The sequence below is a fragment of the Macaca fascicularis genome, chromosome 2, assembly GCF_037993035.2.
Source record: "Macaca fascicularis isolate 582-1 chromosome 2, T2T-MFA8v1.1".
In the NCBI taxonomy this organism is placed as follows: Eukaryota; Metazoa; Chordata; class Mammalia; order Primates; family Cercopithecidae; genus Macaca; species Macaca fascicularis.
In genome coordinates this window covers 94,960,247-94,984,228 of record NC_088376.1, presented here as the reverse complement: position 1 = coordinate 94,984,228, position 23,982 = coordinate 94,960,247, and the positions used below count along the sequence as shown (strand labels likewise).

At 40.2% G+C, this 23,982-nt stretch overlaps 1 protein-coding gene across 10 annotated transcripts in view; it reads left to right on the top strand.

Moving 5' to 3' along the window:
• The window catches only part of MCCC1 (methylcrotonyl-CoA carboxylase subunit 1), an 82,303-nt gene that overhangs the window by 2,641 nt on the left and 55,680 nt on the right, over positions 1 to 23,982 (top strand). For 7 of the 10 annotated variants that reach the window (XR_012430894.1, XR_012430893.1, XM_074031476.1 and 4 more), the window contains 4 exons: positions 1,974 to 2,020; positions 4,055 to 4,191; positions 9,340 to 9,435; positions 23,680 to 23,801. Coding sequence is in view for 6 of the 10 variants with exons in the window: in XM_074031476.1 (XP_073887577.1) it covers positions 1,974 to 2,020; positions 4,055 to 4,191; positions 9,340 to 9,435; positions 23,680 to 23,801 (402 nt within the window). In the remaining 4 variants the exon portion in view is untranslated. The remainder of the gene's footprint in view (positions 1 to 1,973; positions 2,021 to 4,054; positions 4,192 to 9,339; positions 9,436 to 23,679; positions 23,802 to 23,982) is intronic. The other 3 variants (XM_074031477.1, XM_005546485.5, XM_074031480.1) reach the window with 1 other exon arrangement.

Sequence of the window (23,982 nt, the reverse complement as noted above, 5' to 3'; positions counted from 1 at the left end):
TATCTGAAGAATGTGAAGGGAAGATGATGCTATGAGCTAGAAAATACCTCATAAAGATCAGAAAAGATGATCCCCCTCCTTCATGATCAAGAAAGTAAGGTCAGCTCAAATGGAAAGCTATGGGAAAGCAGCAGCCTCCTGAGGAAGCCAGCTCATGGAACTCTCCTGCCAAAGCTGTGGGTCTTCCCAGCAGCTCCTCATGGATGGCAGCATCTAAGTGTGCATTGTAGGGCAGTGAGTGTATAGATGCATATAGATGTGTAGGTGTCTCCCACATCTTGGCTCCAGTGAAATACTAGTCCTGCTCAACTACATAGTCATGTACATAGTATGTATATACTACTGCCTAGTTACATAGTTTCTAATGCACATGCTGTGCTTTTATCTTGTGCTTTGTGAATAATCTAAAATGGTTAGTTAGTCCTTTATAACCACATCTTCCAGGTATAGACAAAAAGATAGGTGGAATTGCATCTGTAATTTGTTGGTTTCCCTGCCTATGCTTTTTTAAATTTTTTAAATTTTTATTTATTTATTTATTTTTGAAACAGAGTCTAACTCTGTCGCCCAGGCTAGAGTGTAGTGGTGTGATCTTCACTCACTGCAACCCCTGCCTCCCAAGTTCAAGTGATTCTCCTACCTCAGCCTCCCAAGTAGCTGGGATTACAGGCACACACCACCACACCTGGCTAATTTTTGTGTTGTTAGTAGAGATGGGGTTTCACCATATTGACTAGGCTGGTCTCGAACTCCTGACCTCAGGTGATCCCCCAGCCTCAGCCTCCCAAAGTGGTGAGATTACAGGCGTGAGCCACCGCGCCCAGCCCGCTTATCCTCTTTAGCTGAAACTTAATAGACGTTATACTTTTTTGTTCCTAAAGTGAATCTGGCCTGTTTTCTGTCAGCTCTTGGTTAATGGTTCATTTTTACCTTATTTTATAAACAGGTATCATGAAACTTAAAAATTGTTGAGATTTCTACCTCGTTGAGACACCTCAAGTCATCTTGTCTCCCCATTTCTTCATTTCATTTTAGTACAAGGACTTGGAATAGCATTGTATAATCCTTGTAGAACTGAGAGGTACCTTCAAGATCACCTCTTACAGTCTCATCTCGTGTGTGAGAACACTGAAGCCTAAGATATTAAATCTTGCATCCTCAACTGGGATGATATCACCGCTGAAGGGTAGAAATTGATTCTTGGGAGAGCCAGAAAATCTTACATTTTTTTCATGGTTTACGGCTTACCTAAGCTCAACCTTACCCCACCCTTCCTGCAAGGAATAAAATCTTTTACAAGTTTTCTCATTAGGAGAGTAATAATGAAAAAAAGTTTGAGAAACACTGATGTAAAGTGACTCGACTCTGGGCAAGCTGGTCATTGGAGGGACTCGGATGAGAACGCAGCTCTTCTGGTCCCACAGCCAACATTCTTTCTGCTGCCCCTGTTTAACTTCCGTTTATTTCTCTGGTCTTACTTTTTAAACATGTCTCATGTTTCAACTTGATTGGTATTTTTCCAACTGTAGATTGACCAACGTATTTTAATAAAATAGGATACAACTGAAAGTGCCAAAAGGCAGAATAAGTCATTTTTAACAAAACATCTGTTTTCATTAAGTGTGTGTCCTTGGTGGTTTGTATTGTGAGTAGTAGCCAAAAAGGTTTCAAAAAAACTAAACTAGATGATGTTAGTATACCTTGGTTGTTTAATCATCTCTGACTCTGTGGTCTTATGCCAGCTTCAGGAACAAGCAGCTAGGTGACTCATTCAAGGACAGGTAGTACGAGGGAAAACAGCCAGATCTCTAACTCTTGAGTTCTAGATTAGTTTTCTACCCACTAAGAAAGCCTTACTAAAGCACTGTTAGTTGACTTAAGGTTTCGTGTTTTAAGAAACTGAAATTCTTTTGAAAGAACAATTGCGTTGCCTATTCTGTTTAATTATAATTCCTTGTGGATTTATGTTATAGGACATGGGTGTGGAGGCAAAGAACCATGAAGTACACAACAACCACAGGTACTGACAGACTTTGTTGTTCTATTTGATTTTGCTTCAGATTGGAAGTGTTTAAGAAAGGGAACTGTTTAATCCCTTAATATGTGCATAGTAGAATTAGTTATCATAAAATTTGGATTTTCATGATAGTTTTCTAGGAAGTGTTAAGTCATGGTTTTCACCTCTTTTATATCAAATCTCTCTTGCTCTTAAGTCTAAAATACAGAGGGCAGCCGGGTGCAGTGGCTCATGCCTGTATCCCAGCACTTTGGGAGGCTGAGGTGGGTGGATCACCTGAGGTCAGGAGTTCGAGACCAGCCTGGACAACATGGCGAAACCCTGTGTCTACTACAAAATACAAAAATTAGCCAGGTGTGGTGGGGGGTGCCTGTAATCCCAGCTACTTGGGAGGCTGAGGCAGGAGAATCACTTGAACCCGGGAGGCGTCAGTTGCAGTGAGCCAAGATCATGCCACTGCATTCCAGCCTGGGTGACAGTGCAAGACTCCGTCTCAAAAAAAAAACGTAAAATAAATAAATAAATAAAATACAGAGGGCAATAATGGAGAACATTTTATATTCGTGTTGTTCTTTCTGTCTGTTTGACCCTCTTAGTGTATTGCATTGGAAAATCATAACTACGATGGTCTAAAGCAGTGCTTTGGAAAAGCTGTTTTAAGTAGCAAAACGTTTTTTTCCAAATAAACTTTAACATGAAATTCCCAACTATAAAACATATAAAAGTGTAATAAAGTATAACTTCCAGCTGATTGGGTATAACCCTTTCCCTACCCTGCTCTCCCTCCCCTGCCCACAGTCATACATATGTCATCTATCAGCCCCTGTGACAACTCTTGGGCTCTATAGAGCCCCATGGAAAAACACTTTTGAATTAGGTGCAACCTTATTTTTTTTTTAAAGAAGAAATAACTTTATTATGTTGAGCCTATGGATTCTATTTAATAAATAACTTTATTATGAACTGTCAAAGAACATTTATTTCATGTGTGATATTAGAAGTACATTTTATATATGCAGTAGCTTGTCATTATGGTGCCATGCCAGTAGACTGGTACAAGAGTCACTTGTGTTGCAGGAGAACCACACACACCTGTGTACACAGGGGTAGAGGCAGAGAAGCAGAGTAACTGAGACCTTAAATTCTGGAGTGACGCAGATCTAGGTTGAAATCCTGAATTCTTCCTTTAGCTGTGTAATTTTGGGAAAATAATAACTCTTTTAGCATTAGTTTCTTCATCTTTAAAATTGAGATAACAATGATAGTATCTATTTCATTAGGATTATTGTAAAAATTTAAGTCAATGTTGAGTCTTTAGCACAGGACCTGAGGCACAGAAAGTGCTTATTGAAGATTAGTTATTATTGGCCGGGTGTGGTGGCTCACACCTGTAATCCCAGCACTTTGGGAGGCCAAGGCGGGTGGATCACCTGAGGTCAGGAGTTCAAGACCAGCCTGGCCAATATGGTGAAACCCTATCTCTACTAAAAATATAAAAATTAGCTGGGCGTGGTGGTGGGCACTTGTAATTTCAGCTACTCAGGAGGCTGAAGCAGGAGAATTGCTTGACCCTGGGAGGTGGGGGTTGCAGTGAGCTAAGATCGCACCATTGCACTCCAGCCTGGGGGACAAGAGCAAAACACTGTCTCAAAAATAAATAAAAAATAAATAAATAAATAAATAAATAAAATAAAGATTCGTTATTATTAATGATATTTTTTAGCACTATTATAATTTGATCCTTGGCATAACAAAGCATCTTTTAATTTTATTTTGTGTTGCTTTGTATTTTAAGTTAAAAAGGCTGAGTAATTTATGTTAATGAGTACCTTGAATTTCAGTGAAAAGAAGTGTACTGTTGAAGTGCACTGTTTAATATTAGTTAAAATGGTCATTTTGGGCTCAGTTATACTAGTTTTACCAAAAAGTCTGAACTTACCAGTTCGAGTCCTTATTAGCCAGTTAATATCGTATTCTCATTCTCGTTCTTTGCTCTCCAGTAACATTTCTGTGTGATTTTCATGGTGTTTTAAACAGGAAGAAACATTACCAAGGTCCTCATTGCAAACAGAGGAGAAATTGCCTGCAGGGTGATGCGCACAGCCAGAAAACTGGGTGTACAGTCTGTGGCAGTTTATAGTGAGGCTGACAGGAATTCCATGCATGTAGATATGGTATGTGTTAAAAATTGGAAGCCACGTCTTACGTTTATTCATTTACTGTGTCAGTATTTCAGTTCTTTATGATGACAGTTGATATTTGCTAGTGTTAACAGGGTTGAAGTAGGTAAGTTCAAACTCTCACTGATAATTCTTGGGAACATTTTTCAGATACATGATCCACTGATTACACTTTGAGTAGCTCATGTCCACATTCCCTATATACAAGGAGAAAGATCCAGGCTCTATTCCTTTTTTTTTTTTTTTTGTGACTGAGTCTTGCTCTTTTGCCCAGGCTGGAGTGCAGTGGCCTGATCTCAGCTCACTGCAAGCTCCACCTCTCAGGTTCAAGCGATTCTCTTGCCTCCATTCTCCTGCCTCAACCTCTTGAGTAGCTGGGACTATAGGCACCCACCACCATGACCAGCTAATTTTTTGTATTTTTAGTAGAGACAGGATTTCACCATGTTAGTCAGGATGGTCTTGATCTGCTGACCTCATGATCCGCCCGCCTCAGCCTCCCAAAGTGCTGGGATTACAGGCGTGAGCCACCACACCCGGCCAATCCAGGCTCTGTTCTTAGCAACTGCTACTTACTGGCTGAGTGATCTTAGCCAAGTCACTTCATGTTTCTCAGCTTTGCTTCATCTGTAAAATTATAACTAAAAAGACCCAACTCCCTGAAGTTCGTGAATGTTATGAGTGAGTTATTACTAGTTTTTTTTCGTTTTGTTTTTGTTTTTGACAGAGTCTCACTCTATTGCCCAGGCTGGAGTGTAGTGGGGTGTTCTTGGCTCACTGCAACCTCCACCTCCCAGGTTCAAGTGATTCTCATGCCTCAGCCTCCTGAGTAGCTGGATTACAGACATGCACCACCATGCCCGGCTAATTTTTTGTATTTTTAGTAGAGACAGGATTTCGCCACATTGGCCAAAATGGTCTCGAACTCCTGGCCTCAAATGATCCACCCACCTTGGCCTCCCAGAGTGCTGAGTTACAGGTGTGAGCCGCTGCGCCCAGCCTATCACTAGCTTTTATCCACCAGAAATAACTCCAAGTATGGGTGAATTCAACTGTTGGCCTTCATTATGCCTGCAGCAAGACTCCAAGCACTAGCATCAATTCATGATGAGCAGCCTCACCCGGGCTTTTATCACTGTACAGCAGGCCCTTGTGGCTCTCTAGCCACTTTTTTTCTCATTCTGTCCAATGAGTATTTCAAACGTGTTTCTCTTCATTCCAACCTCCAATTCTCCCTCCACCCACCTACTTGCAGCAGATGATCTTGATTTCACAGAGAAAATAAAATTGAGCTTCCTGACACAGAATCTGCTGACTTAGTTACATCTGCATCCATCTTTTCCCATCGAAGGTCAGTCCCTCTGGATCCCTTCTCTTGTCTTTTTAAGAATTTCCCCCGCTGGGCACAGTGGCTCACGCCTGTAATCCCAGCACTTTGGGAAGCCAAGGCAGGTGAATCACCTGAGGTCAGGAGTTCGAGACCAGCCTGACCAACATGGAGAAATCCCGTCTCTACTAAAAATACAAAATTAGCTGGGCATGGTGTCACATGCCTGTAATCCCAGCTACTTGGGAGGCTGAGGCAGGAGAATCGCTTGAACCCGGGAGGCGGAGGTTGCAGTGAACTGAGATCGTATCATTGCACTCCAGCCTGGGCAACAAGAGTGAAACTCCATGTCAAAGAAAAAAAATTTCCCAAAATAAGAGAGTAAATTTTAAGTGTATTACCGTGAAAAATAGTAGGTAAGTGAGATGATGGCTAGGTTAATTGGCTTGATTCAATCATTCCACATTGCATGTGGCAAAACATCACATTGTACCCCATAAATGCATACAATTATGATTTATCAATTAACAGTATTAATAAAACATAAAGCAAAAGGAGACATTCCTATGTCAAAAAGAAAAGGATCTTCCATTTTTCAATGATGGGTCTTCAACCACTCTCTACTAGACTGATAATATCCGTGTCCCAAAATCCAGTGGAGTCTCCAGGACTGAGCTGACTCTACCCCTCAGCAGCATTTAACAACTTGTACACTGCTCCCTTCTTTTAGAAATAAGTTCTCATGGCTTTCTCAGCTTCTTGCCTTCTTGTGTTCTCTCAGTATCCTTTCTCTGGACCCTACCCATCTACCAGAACCTTATGTTGAAGTTTCTTGGGACTTGGTCCTTGGCCCTCTTTTCTCAGTGTATACTCTCATTCTGGATCATTTTAAATACTCCTGTCGCTTTGAGAAACAAATTTCTATTTGTAGCCCAGACTTTCTTTTGAGCATGATACATGTATATCCAACTGCCCATTCAACATCTCCACTTTGCTATTGTCACAGATACCAAACTAGTGTGACTGAAATTGAACTCATGACCCTTCACCTGTACTGAACCTGCATTTCTTACAGAATTCCCTAACCCCGTAGCGGACAACACCATTGCTAATAAAAACAATAATGTCAAAGATCTAGAAGTCTTTGAACATTTTTCTGTCTTCTTTTGCACTCTACATCCTTCCCCCCTCATCTAGTAAATGACCAAGTACTGTTAATTGTATTTCCCAAACATTTCTTTCCACTTCTTTCCACCCTGTCCCACCTATAACTTAACTCAAAGCCACAATCACCTTCTTTTTTTTTGAGCCAGGGTCTCACTCTGTCACTTAGGCTGAAGTGCAGTGGCACAATCACAGCTCACTGCAGTCTCAACCCCCCAGACTCAAGCAATCCTCCCACCTCAGCCTCCTGAGTAGCTTGAACTACAGGCACTTGCTACCATGGCCGGCTAATTTTTAAAATTTTTTTGTAGAGATAATGTCTCACTATGTTGTCCCAAAGTGCTGGGATTATAGGGATTATAGGCATAAGCCACCATGCCCGGCCCCACTTATCACCCCTTGCTTGACCAAATGCTGCAGCCTCCTAAGTAGCCTCTCTACCTCCACTCTTAACTGTCCCCCATCCCCAGCCAACAATCTGTTTTCTGCTTTTCAGTCAGACTGAGAGTATGAAATAAAAATGTACTTAAGTTACTCCTCTTCTTAAATGCTTTAAACCTTTATATGGTCCACCAGCTTATCAGTAATTTAAAAGGTGGATAATATTCATTGTTGATGAGGGTGGTTAGAAACTGGTATGTTGATGGAAATATATATATTGATAAAACCATTTCAAGGCTGATTAACCAGAAGTTATTAAACTATGCATATCCTTCAACCCAACCCTGCAAACATTCTTGTAGGTTTCTGTCCTTCAGGCATGCTCACATATATGTGCTAAGAGAAGTGTGTACGGGAATGTCTGCTTTAGCCTTGCCCACATCCAGTTTTTTGCTGTTATAACCTAGGTGCGCATTAAGAGCTACATGATTAAATGAACTGTAATACCGCCATACTATGGAATATTTTGCAAATGTTATACAAAATAAGGTATAGACATGTGTACTAGCAAGAAAAAGAGCTCCCAAGACATACTGTTAATGGAAAAAGCAGTTGCAGAAGATAATTATATAGTATGATCCTATTTATGTAAAAACAAGAACTAAAACTGCATGTGTTTATATAAACATATATGACTAGTTAGGAATATGGATATGGAACAATATGTCTCAAGTTGATTATAGTGGATGTTCTATCTGGAAGGAGACTGCAGTGGGGGGAGTACAAAAGGGCTACTTTGCATTTGTATTATAATTCGCGTTCTTTAGAATGAGAATAGATTTGTGTTTTGTGGAGTTAAAAGTAAAAAACAGGCTGGGTGCCGTGGCTCATGCCTGTAATCCCAGCACTTTGAGAGGCCCAGGCAGGCAGATCACCTGAGGTCGTGGCTAACATGGTGAGGCTCTGTCTCTACAAATACAAAAATTAACTGGGTGTGGTGGCATGCACCTGTAATCCCAGCTACTCGGGAGGCTGAGGCAAGAGAATCACTTGAACCCGGGAGGCAGAGGTTGCAGTTAGCCGAGATTGCACCACTACACTCCAGCCTGGGCGACAGAGCAAGACTTACCTCAAAAAAAAAAAAAAAAAAAAAAACATAAAACAGCAACAACAACAAAAAAAACATTTAAAATGGTCTCTTTGTGTGCTTACTTAGGAGAAAGCCCAAAGCTTTTTAACGTCTTATAGGCCCTTTGAAACCTGTGCCCAGCTTTCTGTCCAGCATCCTCTCTGGCCTCTGGACCCCTTGCTCATTGTGTTCCAGCCACACAAACCTTTCTTCGGTCGCTCAAATGGACCAGTTTTCCTCCCACCTTTTTGTAGGTTGTTTTCTCTGCCTGAGAGCCTCAACCTCAGCTCCATTCCTGTTCCCAACTCCACATTCTTGATCTGTTTGCCAGGCAAAATCTTGATCATCCTTGAGGAGCCTCCCCTGACTTCCCTCCTAGGCATTTCCTGACCACCTTCAGACCAGATCAGGCATTCCTCCTGTAGCCTTTATGCCCTTGGTTTTTCCTCCATGACGTTCATCACAGTTGTCATTAAGTGTGTGAGTGTATGTTTAATGTCTGTCTCTCTCCCTAGACAGGGACATTTGTTCACTATGGTACAGGCAGCTCCCACCTCAAAGTGTGGCACATAGTAGGCCTTCAGTAAGTCTTGGGATGAATGAATGATGTGCTGTAAGTGGTCTACTTCAAGGGATGCTATGATTATGTGAAAGTTTTAAGGAATGATATAAAATAATTCACAGATGTATGAAAGGAGCATTATCATCATACTCTGATAATTATATAAACTTTAATCAACTTTGTAAGCTTGTTTCTTTGTGTACATCTGTCACATATTTTGTTTCTATTACCAAATATAAATTTTTGGCATTGAATACATTTAAGGTTATTATTGTTTTTGTAATAATATCATGACTAATGTCTGTTGCTTTCTATCCTGAGACACTTTAGTTTCACACCAGTGTGTGGCTTGTGCATGAAAACAAAGTTTTGTTACCCTCTTCCTGCAAAAGATTCTAAGACTGGCTTATTTTTATAGCATAGACATATGCTGGTACTTCAGTTTTTCAATTCTTGCACTGTTTTTGAGGGAGTGGCATTTTTATTTACAATAATAAAATGACCCCAAAGCAGTTCTGTATAGTGTATGAGTATGTACTAGCCACAAAGTCTTTTAAACATGTGATGTTTCTTAAACAGGCAGATGAAGCATATTCCATCGGTCCTGCTCCCTCCCAGCAGAGCTACCTATCTATGGAGAAAATCATTCAAGTGGCCAAGACCTCTGCTGCACAGGTGAGGGTTGTGAAGAGATTTGCAGTGCAAAAGGAATACGTTTTGTGCAACTGATGCAGTTACTTATAGAAATTTTCTATTTTTAGCCCTTCGCAAGATCTTTACATTTGATTATTGGATTATCATTGTAAACTAGGTATGTCCCATCTCATTTCTCAGCCAGTCTGCCTTTTTACTGGCTCCTGTGTACTTTAGATACTTTGGGAAATAGGTGGAAAGAGGGTCTAAATTATAAGTTAAAATTAGGAGAGAATTCAGCTCTTCTGTCTTCAAAACTACATGCTCAAATCCTTTGGGAGAAATAGGTAGGTAGGGCTCTAAATTACAAGGTAAAATATAAGCAAGAAAGAAATATTTTTCTACCCCAACTTCCCAGTCTCATTCTAGGGCCACATGGGGAACTTAAGGAAGACGGTTCAGGCAAATGGAATTGCCAAGACTCTGAGATGAAAACAAGCTGGCGTTCAAGGGAGAAAAGTGTTCAGTGTGGTTGGAGTGAAGGCAGTAAGGGGCTGTGTCATTCAGGTATAGTCAGTAAAACCAAAATTCCATTTGACATTTCAGCAGAAGGAACTTAGTTGAGGAATTAGTTCCACTAGTGTTAGAGAGCTGAAGGCAGGCCGGGGATGTTGAAATTGCCCCATAATAATAACAGAAATTGACAACCACCCTTTGGGCTGTAGGAGAGACTGGTGGAGGGACCTTCTGCAGCTGTTCTGAGATCTGTGGAGGGGCCCTACCTGGCTGCAGGGGGCTTAATGAGGCTAGTTCTTGGAGTTCCAAAAGAACCTGAAGACTGGAACCAATCGCCGCTTCCTGGCGTCAAGGAGTAGGAAAGCTTCCTTGTTCAGGTTTGCCTACAGTGACCCCTACTGGCGAAACCTAACAGGAAGCCCACTGGCAAACAGGCAGAGCTCCTTCACAAGGCACCAGGTAGAAGGTTGGGTTTGCAGCTGGGAGAACCAGCTTACAGGAAGAAAGTGGTAGGAGATGATGCAGCATCATTTAGAGCATTACAAGTGTTGTTTGCTTGTTTTTGACAGGGTCTTTGCTCTGCTGCCCAGGCTGCAGTGCAGTGGCACAATCATGGCTCACTGCAGCTTCCAACTCCCAGGCTCCCACTTCAGCCTCCCAAGTATCTGGGACCACAGGTGCACACCACCACACCTGGCTAATTTTTTATTTTTTATAGGGAATGGGCTTTCTGCCTGTTGCCCAGGCTGGTCTTGAACTTCTGGGCTCAAGCGTTCTGCCTGCCTCAGCCTCCCAAAGTGAGAACATTATAGGTCTTGATAAGGAGTTCGTATTTCATTCTGAGTAGCCATTGGGGGGTTTTTTAAAGCTGAGGAGTAAAGCCATCGGCTTTACTTTTTAATAAAATCATTGTGGCTTCTGGGCAGGGAAATGGATGATTGGAGTGGGGGCAAAGGTAGGGACAGCAACATTGAAAGAAGGCAAAACAATTAAAAGTAAATTGCTATAGTGTTGCCCATCACCCTCACCTGAATTCCTGCTCCTTAGAAATTCTTCGTTGTCTCCTCTAGCACATTGATCATTCAGCATTTGATTTCCTGTTCTAGTCATATTTATACTTAATTAGTGCTTTGTTTAACAAGTTTAATATAGATATTGGCTCCTCCATAACTCCTTTGTGCTCTCCTAAGGGAAGAACTCATATCTTACACCGTTTTTTTTAGCATACCTCCTAGCAACCCAGTGAGCTTGTACACAGTCCTCAATTTGTTTTTATTTTTGTTTTTTAAGACAGGGGTTCACTTATCCAGGTTGGAGTGCAGCAGTGAGGGTTCAAGCGATCCCCCCACCTCAGCCCCCCAAGTAACTAGAGCTACAGGCTTGCATCACCATGCCCAGCTGATTTTTTAAATTTTTGTAGAGATGGAGCCTCCCTATGTTGCCCAGACTGGTCTCAAACTCCTGGCCTCAAGTCATCCTCCCACCTCAGCCTCCCAAAGTGTTGGGATTACAAGTGTAATCTACTGCACCCAGCCAAGTCCTTAACTCAAATTAGTGAATATGTATAGTTGTTTTGTATTGATGTGTCCCTAAATCAGTGTTCTCTACTTTAAAATAGAGTTCTTAAACTGAATAGGTATTAATTTATACAAATGCATATTTAAAATATGCTTGTTTATAAAGCTTTTTTGGTTATAGCTTGAAGTAAAAGGTCCTTAGGAGGGTAAGAAGATGATAATAATACATGGAGATACATATATATATCTCTCTCACATGTCCTTAGGCATTCAGGCCCTTTAACATAAACATCACTTTATGTATTTATCATGTGTTTAAGCATAAATGCCATGGTATTATTACCTTCATCTTATGGGCATAACATCTAATGCACAGAAGGTTGCATGATGTTATTCCAGATCATCTAAATCTTGCGTCAAAGTGTGGTCCATGGACAGCAGGTTTGACATTACTCGTGAACTTGTCGGAAATTCAGACTTTTAAACTGGGCACAGTGGCTCACATCTGTAATCCCAGCTACTCAGAAGGCTGAGGCAGGAGGATTGCTTGAACCCAGGAGTTTGAGGCCAGCCGGTAGAAGATAGCAAGACCCCATCTCTAAATAAAAAACAATAACAGCCTTTAAGTCCTACCCTAAACCCACTGTAATTTGCATTTTATGCAAAATTTGCATTTTTATCAAGATACCCCAGTGATCTGATATCAAAACGTGTCTAATCACTGAAAGAGAAAAGGATTAAACAAGAGTATTCTGACTCCCAGCCCTATTCCCTATTCATTGGACCAGACTGAGCAGTAGAACTTTCTTGCCCAGCATTTTGGAAAAAGGGAAGGTGTTGTTTAATTAGAAATTTTTATTAATTAAAAATTACTTCTTGTAGGTCAGTGAGCTTCCTTTTTATTTTATTATTGCTTTCTCTTCTAAGCTGCCTCCTCAAGAGTTGAAAATCCACTTTCTTTTTAATGGCCATTTTTCTGAGACCATTTTTTTAGTTTAAATAACAACCCTCTAGCAAATATATGATATTCTAATTCCAGGGACTTTATCAAGCTTGTACCTATTTAGAATAGTATCATGTTAGTTGCTATAACACAAACAATGAGAAAGGAATAATACTTATTTTGAAGTATGTTCCAAAGAATATTTAAAAATAATAAAATATTTTTAGACAGTATTTTTAAAAGAATAAAATATTTTCAAAAAATATTCATTTTGCCTGAATATTGAAGATTTGGAGTGTCTTGCAAAAATTAGTGGTGAAAACAAAGGATAAAAGAACAGAAGCCAAGTAACATGAGTGAGTGAACATTGGAATTAAATCAGAAAATTTAGCCTAAGTAAAGCTATTTAGCTCTTTGGGACAGACCTGATCAGAAAGGAAATTTGATGGGTTATAATTTACAAAGTTCTCCTCTAATAAAAAGATACTTGCCAATTAGGAGAGCAAACCTTCCTTTAATGTCGACTTTAAAGAAGAAACTTATTGGCCATCTAGTAAAGGACATTGAATAACACTTGTACAGTGATTTGAAAGAAGTTTTCTAAAACTCTAGAATTGTTCTTAATGTGGCCATTTTGACATAAGCACTTTTATAGAAATTAAAGTTTACAAGTCAGCTAAATTTCTGGTGATGCCTGGTGATATAGCTATAATGAGAAACTCAAGAAGATGTAAATATGTTTTAGGCTAGTGCTTTTTTTTTTTTTTTTTTTAAGATGATGTCTCACTCTGTCTCCCAGGCTGGAGTGCAGTGTTATGATCATGGCTCACTGCAGCCTTGAACTCACAGATTCAAGTGATCCTGCCACCTCAGCCTCCCAAGTAGCTGTGATGGGACTGTAGGCACACGTCACTATGCCCAGCTAATTTTTTGTTTATTTGTTTGTTTTTGAAACAAAGTCTCACTATGTTTCCCAGGCTGGTCTCAAACTCCTGGGCTCAAGTGATCCTTCCCTCTTGGCCTCCCAACGTGTTGGGGTTACCGACGTGAGCCACCACTCTGGCCACACTAGTTCTCTCGATTGCCGGTTGTCTTCAGTCTTCTCTGGTTGGGAAAGAGGCCGTAGTTAACCCTGTCTGCAGGTTAGAACCACCTGAGCTTTTAAAGAGACTGTTGTACTGCCTTGTAGAAGAGGTCTGTAGTAACTGCAAAGGAGCATAAAGCGGTCTCTGGAATGCTTGTGATGTTCTGATGCTTGAGCTGAGTACTGGCTGCACAGGTGTATTCAGTTTAAGTAAACTGTGGACATAAGAGCTGTACACTTAAGGCAAATGCAGTTTTCTATATGTATATTATACTTTAGTCCCCTCAGTTATCTGAAGTAGCTCCTGAGCATGAATGTTTTATAAAAGTGCTCCATTTTTTTTTTTCTGTGCTACCAAGAGTTAGGAACTTTATTACAGGTACTAGAAAATCGGTGACAAGTAACTTAAATGCATATAGCAAGTTATTTACTAAATACAGGTACTCTGTGGTTGACCAAAAGGAAGCCCATATGTTTTAAGTATCACAGATGAAGGTAGGAAATTCTTGGTGTCAGGTCTCAGGGTCTGTCCAACCCATGCTGAAGTCTGAGGAGAGTGGGTGGATGAGCAGAAAAAAGACTTAGGGGGCCATAGGCAGGTGAACATGGTTTTATTCAGCAGTGGCTCTTATTAGCAGCTTAGTTACACCAGCTCTCTCACACTGTTCACCTTTATCTTAGCTGTCTGCTCTGGCTCTGTGGCTCCTGCCACTCCCATGCTTGCTGCTGCATAGCTGGCTCTCCCTTGCCTTCAGGGTCAGCAGCTTAACTCTTTTTCTCTCTGGGCATGAGCAAGCCAAGCTGTGTCCTGGCTCCCACCTGTCCGGCTGCAAGACGGACAACTTTGGCTCTCCCCCTCTCTCTCTCTCTCTCTCTCTCTCTCTCTCTCTCTCTCTCTCTCTCTCTGGGCGCCAACACTCCCACCATGTCAAGCCATGTTGAGCCGAGCTGAGCCCCAAGAGCCCCTGAACAGCGTTAGCCAGGCAATTATACCTTTTACAGACAATAGTGGCATAAAGCCAAGTATGAGCTTACACAAACAGTTATATAACAAGTGCAGTATGTGCCTGCGCTGTAAATTTGCTGAGTCATGCAGGCCTGGATATCCACCTCAGCCTATTCCTTGACCAGAGCACATCCATGTACCTTACACTTGGTAATAAGAATTTAAAGACCATGACTTGTCCGCTTCACCATGGAAAGGACACTTCTCATTTTTGCTTGAAGTTTTTGGCAAACTCTGCTTGAGGGTAGAACCAGCAACTTTGCTTGTATGTGTCTTCTTGAACAAGTTACAGAGCAAAGTAAATACAAACTAAAAGTTTGGAAGAAATTATTTTGGCAGAGATTTAAGGAGGACAAGAGATAATAGTTTTCTGTGTTTACTAATAAAGACATGTTAGTACTGTGCAATGAACAATCTCAACAGGTTTGCAATCCTGTGACCCACCAGGGTGAAGTGGCAGCTCAATACATGCCTGAAGCAAGGGAATTAGCCCACTGGTAATAGTAGTGGTGCTGTTGTTTTCCCTTTTAATCCATTCAGATGCTCAAGAACATCATGGTTTGGGTATATTAAATTTTTCTTCCTAAGAGAAATTAGTTAAACTTCTTAAGGCTGTTCCCAGAGTGTACGACTGAATTTTATCTTCGCAAGGAGATAGCTCCTTTTGTTTTTAGTTATTGATATGGTTTTGCTGTGTCCCCACCCAAATCTCATCTTGAATTGCAACTCCTACAATTCTGACATATCATGGGAGGAACCCGGTAGGAGGTGATTAAATTATGGGGGTGGATCTTTACTGTGCTGTTCTCATGATAGTGAATGAGTCTCATGAGGTCTGATGGTTTTAAGAAACAGGAGTTTCCCTGCACAAGCTCTTTGCCTGCCGCCATCCATGTAAGTTGTGACTTGCTCCTCCTTGCCTTTCCACCATGGTTGTGAGGCCTAAACCTCTTTCTTTTGTAAATTGCCCAGTGTCAGGTATATCTTTATCAGCAGCATGAAAACAGACTAATACAGAAAATTGGTTCTAGTAGAGTGGGGTGCTGCTGAAAAGATACTTAAAACTGTGCAAGTGACTTTGGAACTGGGTAACAGGCAGACATTGAAACAGTTTGGAGGGCTCAGAAGAAGACAGGAAAACGTAGTAAAGTTTGGAACTTCCTAGAGACTTGTTGAATGGCTTTGCCCAAAATGCTGATAGCAGTGTGGACAGTGAAGTCCAGGCTGAGGTGGTCTCAGACGGAGATGAGAAACTTGTTAGGAACTGGAGCAAAGGTGACTCTTGTTATGTTTTAGCAAAGAGACTGGCAGCATTTTGCTCCTGCCCTAGAGATTTGTGGACCTTCAAACTTGAGAGAGATGATTTAGGGAATCTAGCAGAAGAAATTTCTAAGCAGCAAAGCATTCAACTGGATGCTATTAAAGGGATTCAGTTTTATAAGGGAAGCAGAGCATAAAAGTTCAGAAAATGTGCAGCCTGACAATGTGATAGAAAAGAAAATCCCATTTTTTGAGGAGAAATTCAAGCTGGCTGCAGAAATTTGCGTAAGTAACAAAAAGCCAAATGTTAATCCCCAAGACAATGGGGAAAATGTCTCCAGGGCATGTCAGAGGTCTTCGTGGCAGCCCCTCCCATCACAGGCCCGGAGGCCCAGGAGGGAAAAAATGGTTCCTTGGGCCAGGCTAGACTGCTGTGTGCAGTCTAGGAATTTGGTACCCTCAGTCCCAGCTGCTCCAGCTGTGACTAAAAAGGGCCAAGGTATTACTTGGGATGTTGCTTCAGAGGGTGAAAGCCCCAAGCCTTGGCAGCTTCCACGTGTTGTGGAGCCTGTGGGTGCACAAAAGTCAAGAATTGAGGTTTGAGAACCTCCGCCTAGATTTCAGAGGATGTCCAGGCAGAAGTTTGCTGCAGGAGTGGATCCCTCATGGAGAACCTCTGTTAGGGCAGTGCAGAAGGGAAATGTGGGGTCAGAGCTCCCACACACAGTCCCTTTTGGGGCACTGCCTAGTGGAGCTGTGAGAAGAGGTCCACCATCCTCCAGACCCCAGAATGGTAGGTCCACTGACAGCTTGCGCCATGTACCTGGAAAAGCCACAGACACTCAACACCAGCCTGTGAAAGTAGCCAGGAGAGGGGCTCTACCCTGCAAAGCCACAGGGTGGAGCTGCCCAAGACCATGGGAACCTACCTCTTGCATCCATGTGATCCAGATGCAAGACATGGGATCAAAGGAGATCATTTTGGAGCTTTAAGATTTGACTGCCCTGCTGGATTTCAGACTGGCATGGAGCCTGTAGCCCTTATGTTTTAGCCAGTTTCTCACATGTGGAATGGCTGTATTTACCCAATGCCTATACCCCCATTGTATCTGGGAAGTAAATAGCTTGCTTTTGATTTTACAGGCTCTTAAGTGGAGGGGACTTGCCTTGTCTCAGATGAGACGTTGGACTGTGGACTTTTGAGTTAATGCTAAAATGAGTTAAGACTTTGGGGGGCTGTGGGAAGGCATGATTGGTTTTGAAATGTGAAGACTTGAGATTTGGGAGGGGCCCAGAGCAAAATGATATGGTTTGGCTCTGTGTCCCCACCCACATCTCATCTTCAATTGTAACTCTTATAATTCCCACGTATCGTGGGAGGAACCCAGTGGGAGGTAATTGAATTATGGGGACAGGTCTTTCCTGCACTGTTCTCATAGTAGTGAATGAGTCTCATGAGATCTGATGGTTTTAAAAATGGGAGTTTCCCTGCACAAGCTCTCTTGGCCTGCCGCTATCCATGTAAGACATGAATTCCTCCTCCCTACCTTCTGCCATGATTGTGAGGCCTCCCCAGCCATGTGGAACTGTGAGTCCAATAAACTTCTTTCTTTTATAAATTGCCCAGTCTTGGATATGTCTTTATCAGCAGTGTGAAAACAGACTAATACAGTTATGAAAGGAGAACATTTATCTAGTGTACCAAAAAATTCCATCGAATTCAGTATCTGTTAAAAAGAAAGGAGACTAGTAGTAATACATACTCTGGAAATGAAATTAAGGAAACGGTTACATTCACAATAGCAATCAAATACTTAGGAAAAAAGTTAGCAAAAGCAGTTCAAGACATATTTACTGAAAACTGTAAAACATTGCTGAGAGATACTAAAGAAATTCTAAAGAAACATATTTCATCAGAACACTCAATATTATTCAGGTGGCATTATATATTTAATGCAATCTTTATAAAAATCCCAGAAGGCTTCTTTTTTTTTTAAAGTAGAAATTGACAAGCTAATCCTAAAATAGCTCAAGAGCCTAATATATACCTAAAACAATTTTTGAAAAGCTTAACTCATTTGTAGGGTTTAGACTGTCTCAGAACTCATTATGCCGGGTGCAGTGGCTCATGCCTGTAATCCCAGCATTTTGGGAGGCCAAGGTGGGCAGATCACTTGAGGTCAGGAGTTCAAGACCAGCCTGGCCAACATGGTGAAACCTTGTCTCTACTAAAAATACAAAAATTAGCCAGGCATGGCAGCAGGTGCCTGTAATCCCAGCTACTTGGGAAGCTGAGGCAGGAGAATTGCTGGAACCCAGGAGATGGAGGTTGCAGTGAGCCAAGATCGTGGCATTGTACTCCAGCCTGGGTGACAGAACAAGGCTCTATCTCAATCAATCAATCAATCAATCAATAAATGTATCTACAATAACCAAAACAGTGTGGTATTTGTATAAGGATAAAAACATAGGTCAGTAGAACAGGATAGAAAATCCAAAAATAAACTCACACATATGTAGTCAATTGATTTTTGAATAAAGATGCTAAAGTAGTTCAATAGAGGAGAGTTTTTTAAACAAATGTTGCTGGAGTAATTTGATATCTCTTTGTAAAAAGATGAACCTGAAGCCTAGGCCCTAGATTCTTACATCTTAAACAAAAAAATTAACTTACAATATATCATAGACCTAAATGTGAGAACTAAAACTAAAACTTCTAGACGAAAACATAGGAGAAAATCTTTGAGACCTTGATTAGGCAAAGATTTCTTAGACATAATACTATAAGAAAGGTTCGTGAAATAAAAAATATGGTAAATTGACTTCAAAGCTTGAAACTGTTGCTAAGAAACCCAATTTTTAAAAAATGAACAAAATATTTGAATAGATCCTGCACCAAAGAAGGTACACAAATTACCAGAAAGCCCATTAAAAGATGTTCAACATATTAGCTGTTAGGGAAATACAAATCAAAACCTCAATGAGATACCACTTCATACTCACTAGGATGCTATAATCAAAAAGAGATGATAACAAGTATTGGTGAGGATTTAGAGAAATTGGAACCCTTCTATGTTATTGATGGGAATGTAACCTGGAGCAGCCACTTTGGAAAACAGTTTTGCAGTTTCTCAAAATGTTAAACGTAGAGTTACTTTATGAACTAGTAACTCTACTTCTTCAGTATGTATCCAAAAGAAATGAAAACACATCCGCACAGAAATTTATGCCTCAACGTTCATAGCAGCATTATTTATAGTAGCCAAAAAAGTAGGAGCAACGCAAATGTCTATCAACTGATGAATGCATAAATAAAATGCAGCATAGCCATACAATGGAGTATTATTTTGCCATCAAAAAGGAATGGATTACTGATTTGTGTTAAAAAAAAAAATGGCTGAACCTTGAAAACATTATGTTCAGTGACAGAGCTGGTCACAAAAGACTGCATATATTATATGATTCCATTTATATGAAATGTTCATATAGGTAAATCTATAGAGACAGAAAGTAGATTCACAGTTGCCTAGGGCTGGGGGTTTATGGGGAATGAGAAATGGCTAATAGGCACAGGATTTCTTTTTGCAGTGTTAAAAACTTACATTATTAGATCTTGGTATTTTAGATTATAGTGATAATTGTGCAACTATGAGTATACTACAAATCATTGGGTTGGCCGAGTTTTACGGTATATGAATTGTATCTCAACAACTATGTTTAAAAAGTGCAGTAACACTATGCACCCACTAGATTGGCCAAAATCAAAAAGACTGACAATACAATATGTGGGCAGGGATATGGATATCCTTGAAAGCATCATAAATTGCTGGTGGAAATGCAAAATAATATCATCCCTTTAGAAAAGTTAAATGTATTCTTACCATATTATGACAAACAATTGCACTCCTGGGTATTTTCCCAAGAGAAATGAAAAATATTTTCACACAGACTTGTCTGTGAATGTTTATAACACCGTTATTCATAATAACCACAAACTGGAAAACAATTCAAATGAATGGGTAAACAAAATGTGGTATATCCATATAACAGAATCCATATTATAAAAAGAAATCATCTACTGACACACTCCACAACATGAATAAACCTTGAAAAATTATGTGCAGTTGAAGAAGCCAGACACATAATACTGTATGATTCTGTTTATATGAATTTTTTTAAAGGCAAAACCTTAGAGACAGCAACTCAGTTGTTGCTTGGGTGTGGGAACAGATTGCAGGTGGGCACATGGGAACTTTTTCTAGTGATGCAAGTGTTCTCAAACTGGATTGTAGTGATAGTTGCACAATTGTATAGATTTACTAAATTCACCAAACTATAAATGAATGAATGCTATGTATTATAAATCATATCTCAAAAGAAAACCCAAACCAGGGAGGACTAGGACATAGACCTGTTCGTTTTCATAGTGTAGATGTTTGACCATTTTATACAAAATACCCAAATTGTGAGAGAAAATATTTGCAAACTTTGCATCTGACAAAAGTCTAATATCTAGTATCTATAAGGAACTTAAACAGATGTACAAGAGAAAAACAACCCCATTAAAAAGTGGGCAAAGGACAGGTGGGCACGATGGCTCATGCCTGTAATCCCATAACTTTGGGAGGCTGAGGCAGGGGGATCACAAGGTCAGGAGATCGAGACCATCCTGGCTGACATGGTGAAACCCTGTCTCTACTAAAAACACAAAAAAATTAGCAGGGCGTGGTGGCGGGCGCCTGTAGTCCCAGCTACTTGGGAGGCTGAGGCAGGAGAATGGCGTGAACCTGGGAGGTGGAGGTTGCAGTGAGCTGAGATCACGCCACTGCACTCCAGCCTGGGCAACAGAGCAAGACTCCGTCTAAAAAAAAAAAAAAAAAAAAAAAGTGGGCAAAGGACATGAACAGGCACTTCTCAAAAGAAGACATACATGCAACCAACAAACATATGAAAGAAAGCTCAATATCACTGATCATTAAGAAATGCAAATCAAAACCACAGTGAGATACCATCTCACACCAGTCAGAATGGCTATTATTAAGAAGTCAGAAAAATAATAGATGCCAGGAGGTTGTGGAGAAAAGGTAACATTTATATGCTGTTGGTGGGAATGTAAATTAGTTCAACCATTGTGGAAAGCAGCAGGGTGATACCTCAGAGAGCTAAAAGCAAAACTGCCGTTCAATGCAGCAATCCCATTACTGGTTGTATACCCAGAGGAATGTAAATCATTCTGCCATAAAGACACATGTGCATGTATGTTCATTGCATCATTCACAATAGCAAAGTCATTGAATCAGCCTAAATGCCCATGAGTGACAGATTGGATAAAGAAAAGTTGGTACATAAACACCACGGAATACTATGCAGCCATAATAAAGCATGAGATCACATCTTTTGCAGGAACATGGATGGAGCTGGAAGCTATTATCCTTAGCAAACTCACACAGGAAAAGAAAATCAAATACTGCATGTTCTCACTTAGAAGTGGGAGCTGAATAGTAAGAAGTTATGAACACAAAGAAGGAAACAAAAGACATTAGGGTATACTTGAGTGGGGAAGGTGGGAGGGAGAGGAGCTGAAAAGATAACTATTGAGTACTAGGCTTAATACCTGGATGATGAAATAATCTGTACAACAAACCTCTGTGACATGTATTCACCTGTGTAATCTTCACATGCACCCCAAACCTAAAATAAAAGTTAATAAAATAAAATTGAACTTTGGTTTAAAAGAAATAAAACTCCACACTGGCTGCAACTTGTGACTATCCAGCATTTTATCTGTATCTGGCATTTTATTGTTTCCTGTCACTAGGATGTGGGTTTTTCTATTCGTATGAGTTTCCCAGATATCTGAAGCTTGCCCCTTTAATTTTGAAATGTTCTTTGAGTGTAACTATTTTCAAATAGTATTGGCGAAGCGTTTGTCTTTTTATATTGTTTTGGTCATAATTATAATACATGTTAGAAGAACAAATCCCCTCAGGGCTACTGATACTGGAGAGGGAGTGACTTCATCACTCATGAAATCATCCAAGCCCACTCTGCCTTTTGCCTTCTTCTGTTTCTTCCCTTTTTGCTGTCAGTGTGTTTGCTCTTAGAAATCTTGCTGTCCTTCAGTTACTGAATTTCCTGTTCTGTGGGCTAACAACCGAGTAAGTATGTTCGTTAAAATTCTGAGTACATTAGAAGTAACTAGGCTGAAGTCTGAGGGATGCCCTTTTCACTAAAAGTACACATACAGTTGTCCCCCTTTATCCAAGGTTTCTCTTTGAGTGGTTTCAGTTGCCTGCAGTCTACTATGGTTTGAAAATATTAAATGGAAAATTCCAGTAATCAACAATTGATAAGTTTTAAATTGCACGCCATTCTGAATTGCACAGTGAGATCTTGCACGGTCTGCTTTGTCCCTCCCAGGATGCGAATCGTCCCTTTGTCCGGTGTCTCCACGCTGTCTACACTCCCCAACATAGTCACTCAGGAGCCATCTAGGTTATCAAATCGACTGTCATGGTACCACCATGCTTGTGTTCAAGCCACCCTTATTTTATTTAAATCATGGCCTCAAAATGCAAGAGTAATGATGGTAGCAATTCACTTATGCCAAAGAGAAGCCGTAAAATGCTTCTTCTAAGTGAAAAGGTGAACATTCTCAAGGAAAGAAAAATATATATATGTATGTTGAGATTTCTTGGTTCTTGGTAAGGACCAAGTTTCTATCTGTGAAATTGTGAAGAAGAAAAAACAAATTCATGTTATTTTCCTGTTGCACCTCAAACTGCAAAAGTTACGGCCACAGTGCATGGCAAGTGCTTAGTTAAGATGGGAAAGGCATTAAATTTGTGTTTAGAAGACATGAACAGAATCATGGTCCAATTGTTATCAGTCCAGTTCTGTAGTATTCATAGTTTCAGGCATCCACTAGGGATCTTGGAATATATCCCCCCTGGATAAAGGGCACTCCTATAGACTTTAATACATGACTTTCATTTGCTTCTTAGCTTTTTTCTGGAAAGATGACATTGATAGATAGTGACCTGAAGATAAGTGAGGTATTTATTGAGCTAGTGTTCTCTTTGGGATTTTTGGATGCCATGATTTTAATTCTAGGCCAGTTTTACAGAGACAGAATAGACAAATTTCCCTTACCACTCTGAAGCTCTTTACTCCTTGACATTCTACCGTAATTGCAGTGTTGTTTTAAATTTAAGTATACAGAAACTTCTGTACCATATGATCTAGCAATTCCACTTTTGGTATACAACTAGAAGAATTTAAAGCGGGGACTCAAACAGATACTTGTATACCAATACTTGTTTTTCATAGCAGCAGTATGCACAATGTGTAGAAATAACAATGTCCATCAAGAGATGAATGGGTAAACAATATGTATACAAACTGGATATTATTCGACCTTAAAAACAAATGGAATTCTGATACATGTTACATGAATGAACCTTGAAAACATTATGCAGGTGAAATAAGCCAAACTCAGACAAATTATTATACACTTCCACTTACATGAGGTACTTTGGCTAGACAAATTCATAAACACAGAAAGTAAAATGCTGGTTACCAGGCACTAAGGAAAGGGAGGGAACGGAGAATTATGTTTGGAGATTAAAACATCCTGAGGATGGATGGTAATGACAATTGCCCAACATTGTGAGCGTACTTAATGCCACTGAATTACATACTTAAAAGTAACTAAAATGGTCAATGTTTTGCTATGTATATATTATCACAATAAAAAGAATATAGATTCATCTGGTTTAGGTAAGGCTTCAGAGCTTTCACATGAATATTTCAGATATTTCTTTGGAAACAGATTTTAATAGAAATCATACTATTAGCAGTGTAGGGAGAGGCCTCCCAGAGGAAGACAGCTTCACCTGCATTAAGGTGTTGCCAGTTGAGCACTAATGAGTAAGTTTTTTATTTTATTTCTCATTTCTAGGCTATCCATCCAGGATATGGTTTTCTTTCAGAAAACATGGAATTTGCTGAACTTTGTAAGCAAGAAGGAATTATTTTTATAGGCCCTCCTCCATCTGCAATTAGAGACATGGGTATAAAGAGGTATGAGTTTATATCTTTTAAAATATAACTGTGTAAAGGTCAGTTGAAATAGTTTGGGCCAGGCATGGTGGCTATGCCTGTAATATCAGTGTTTTGGGAGACTGAGGCAGGAGGATAGCTTGAGGCCAGGAATTCAAGACCAGCCTGGGCAACATATTGAGACCTTGTCTCTAAATTTTTT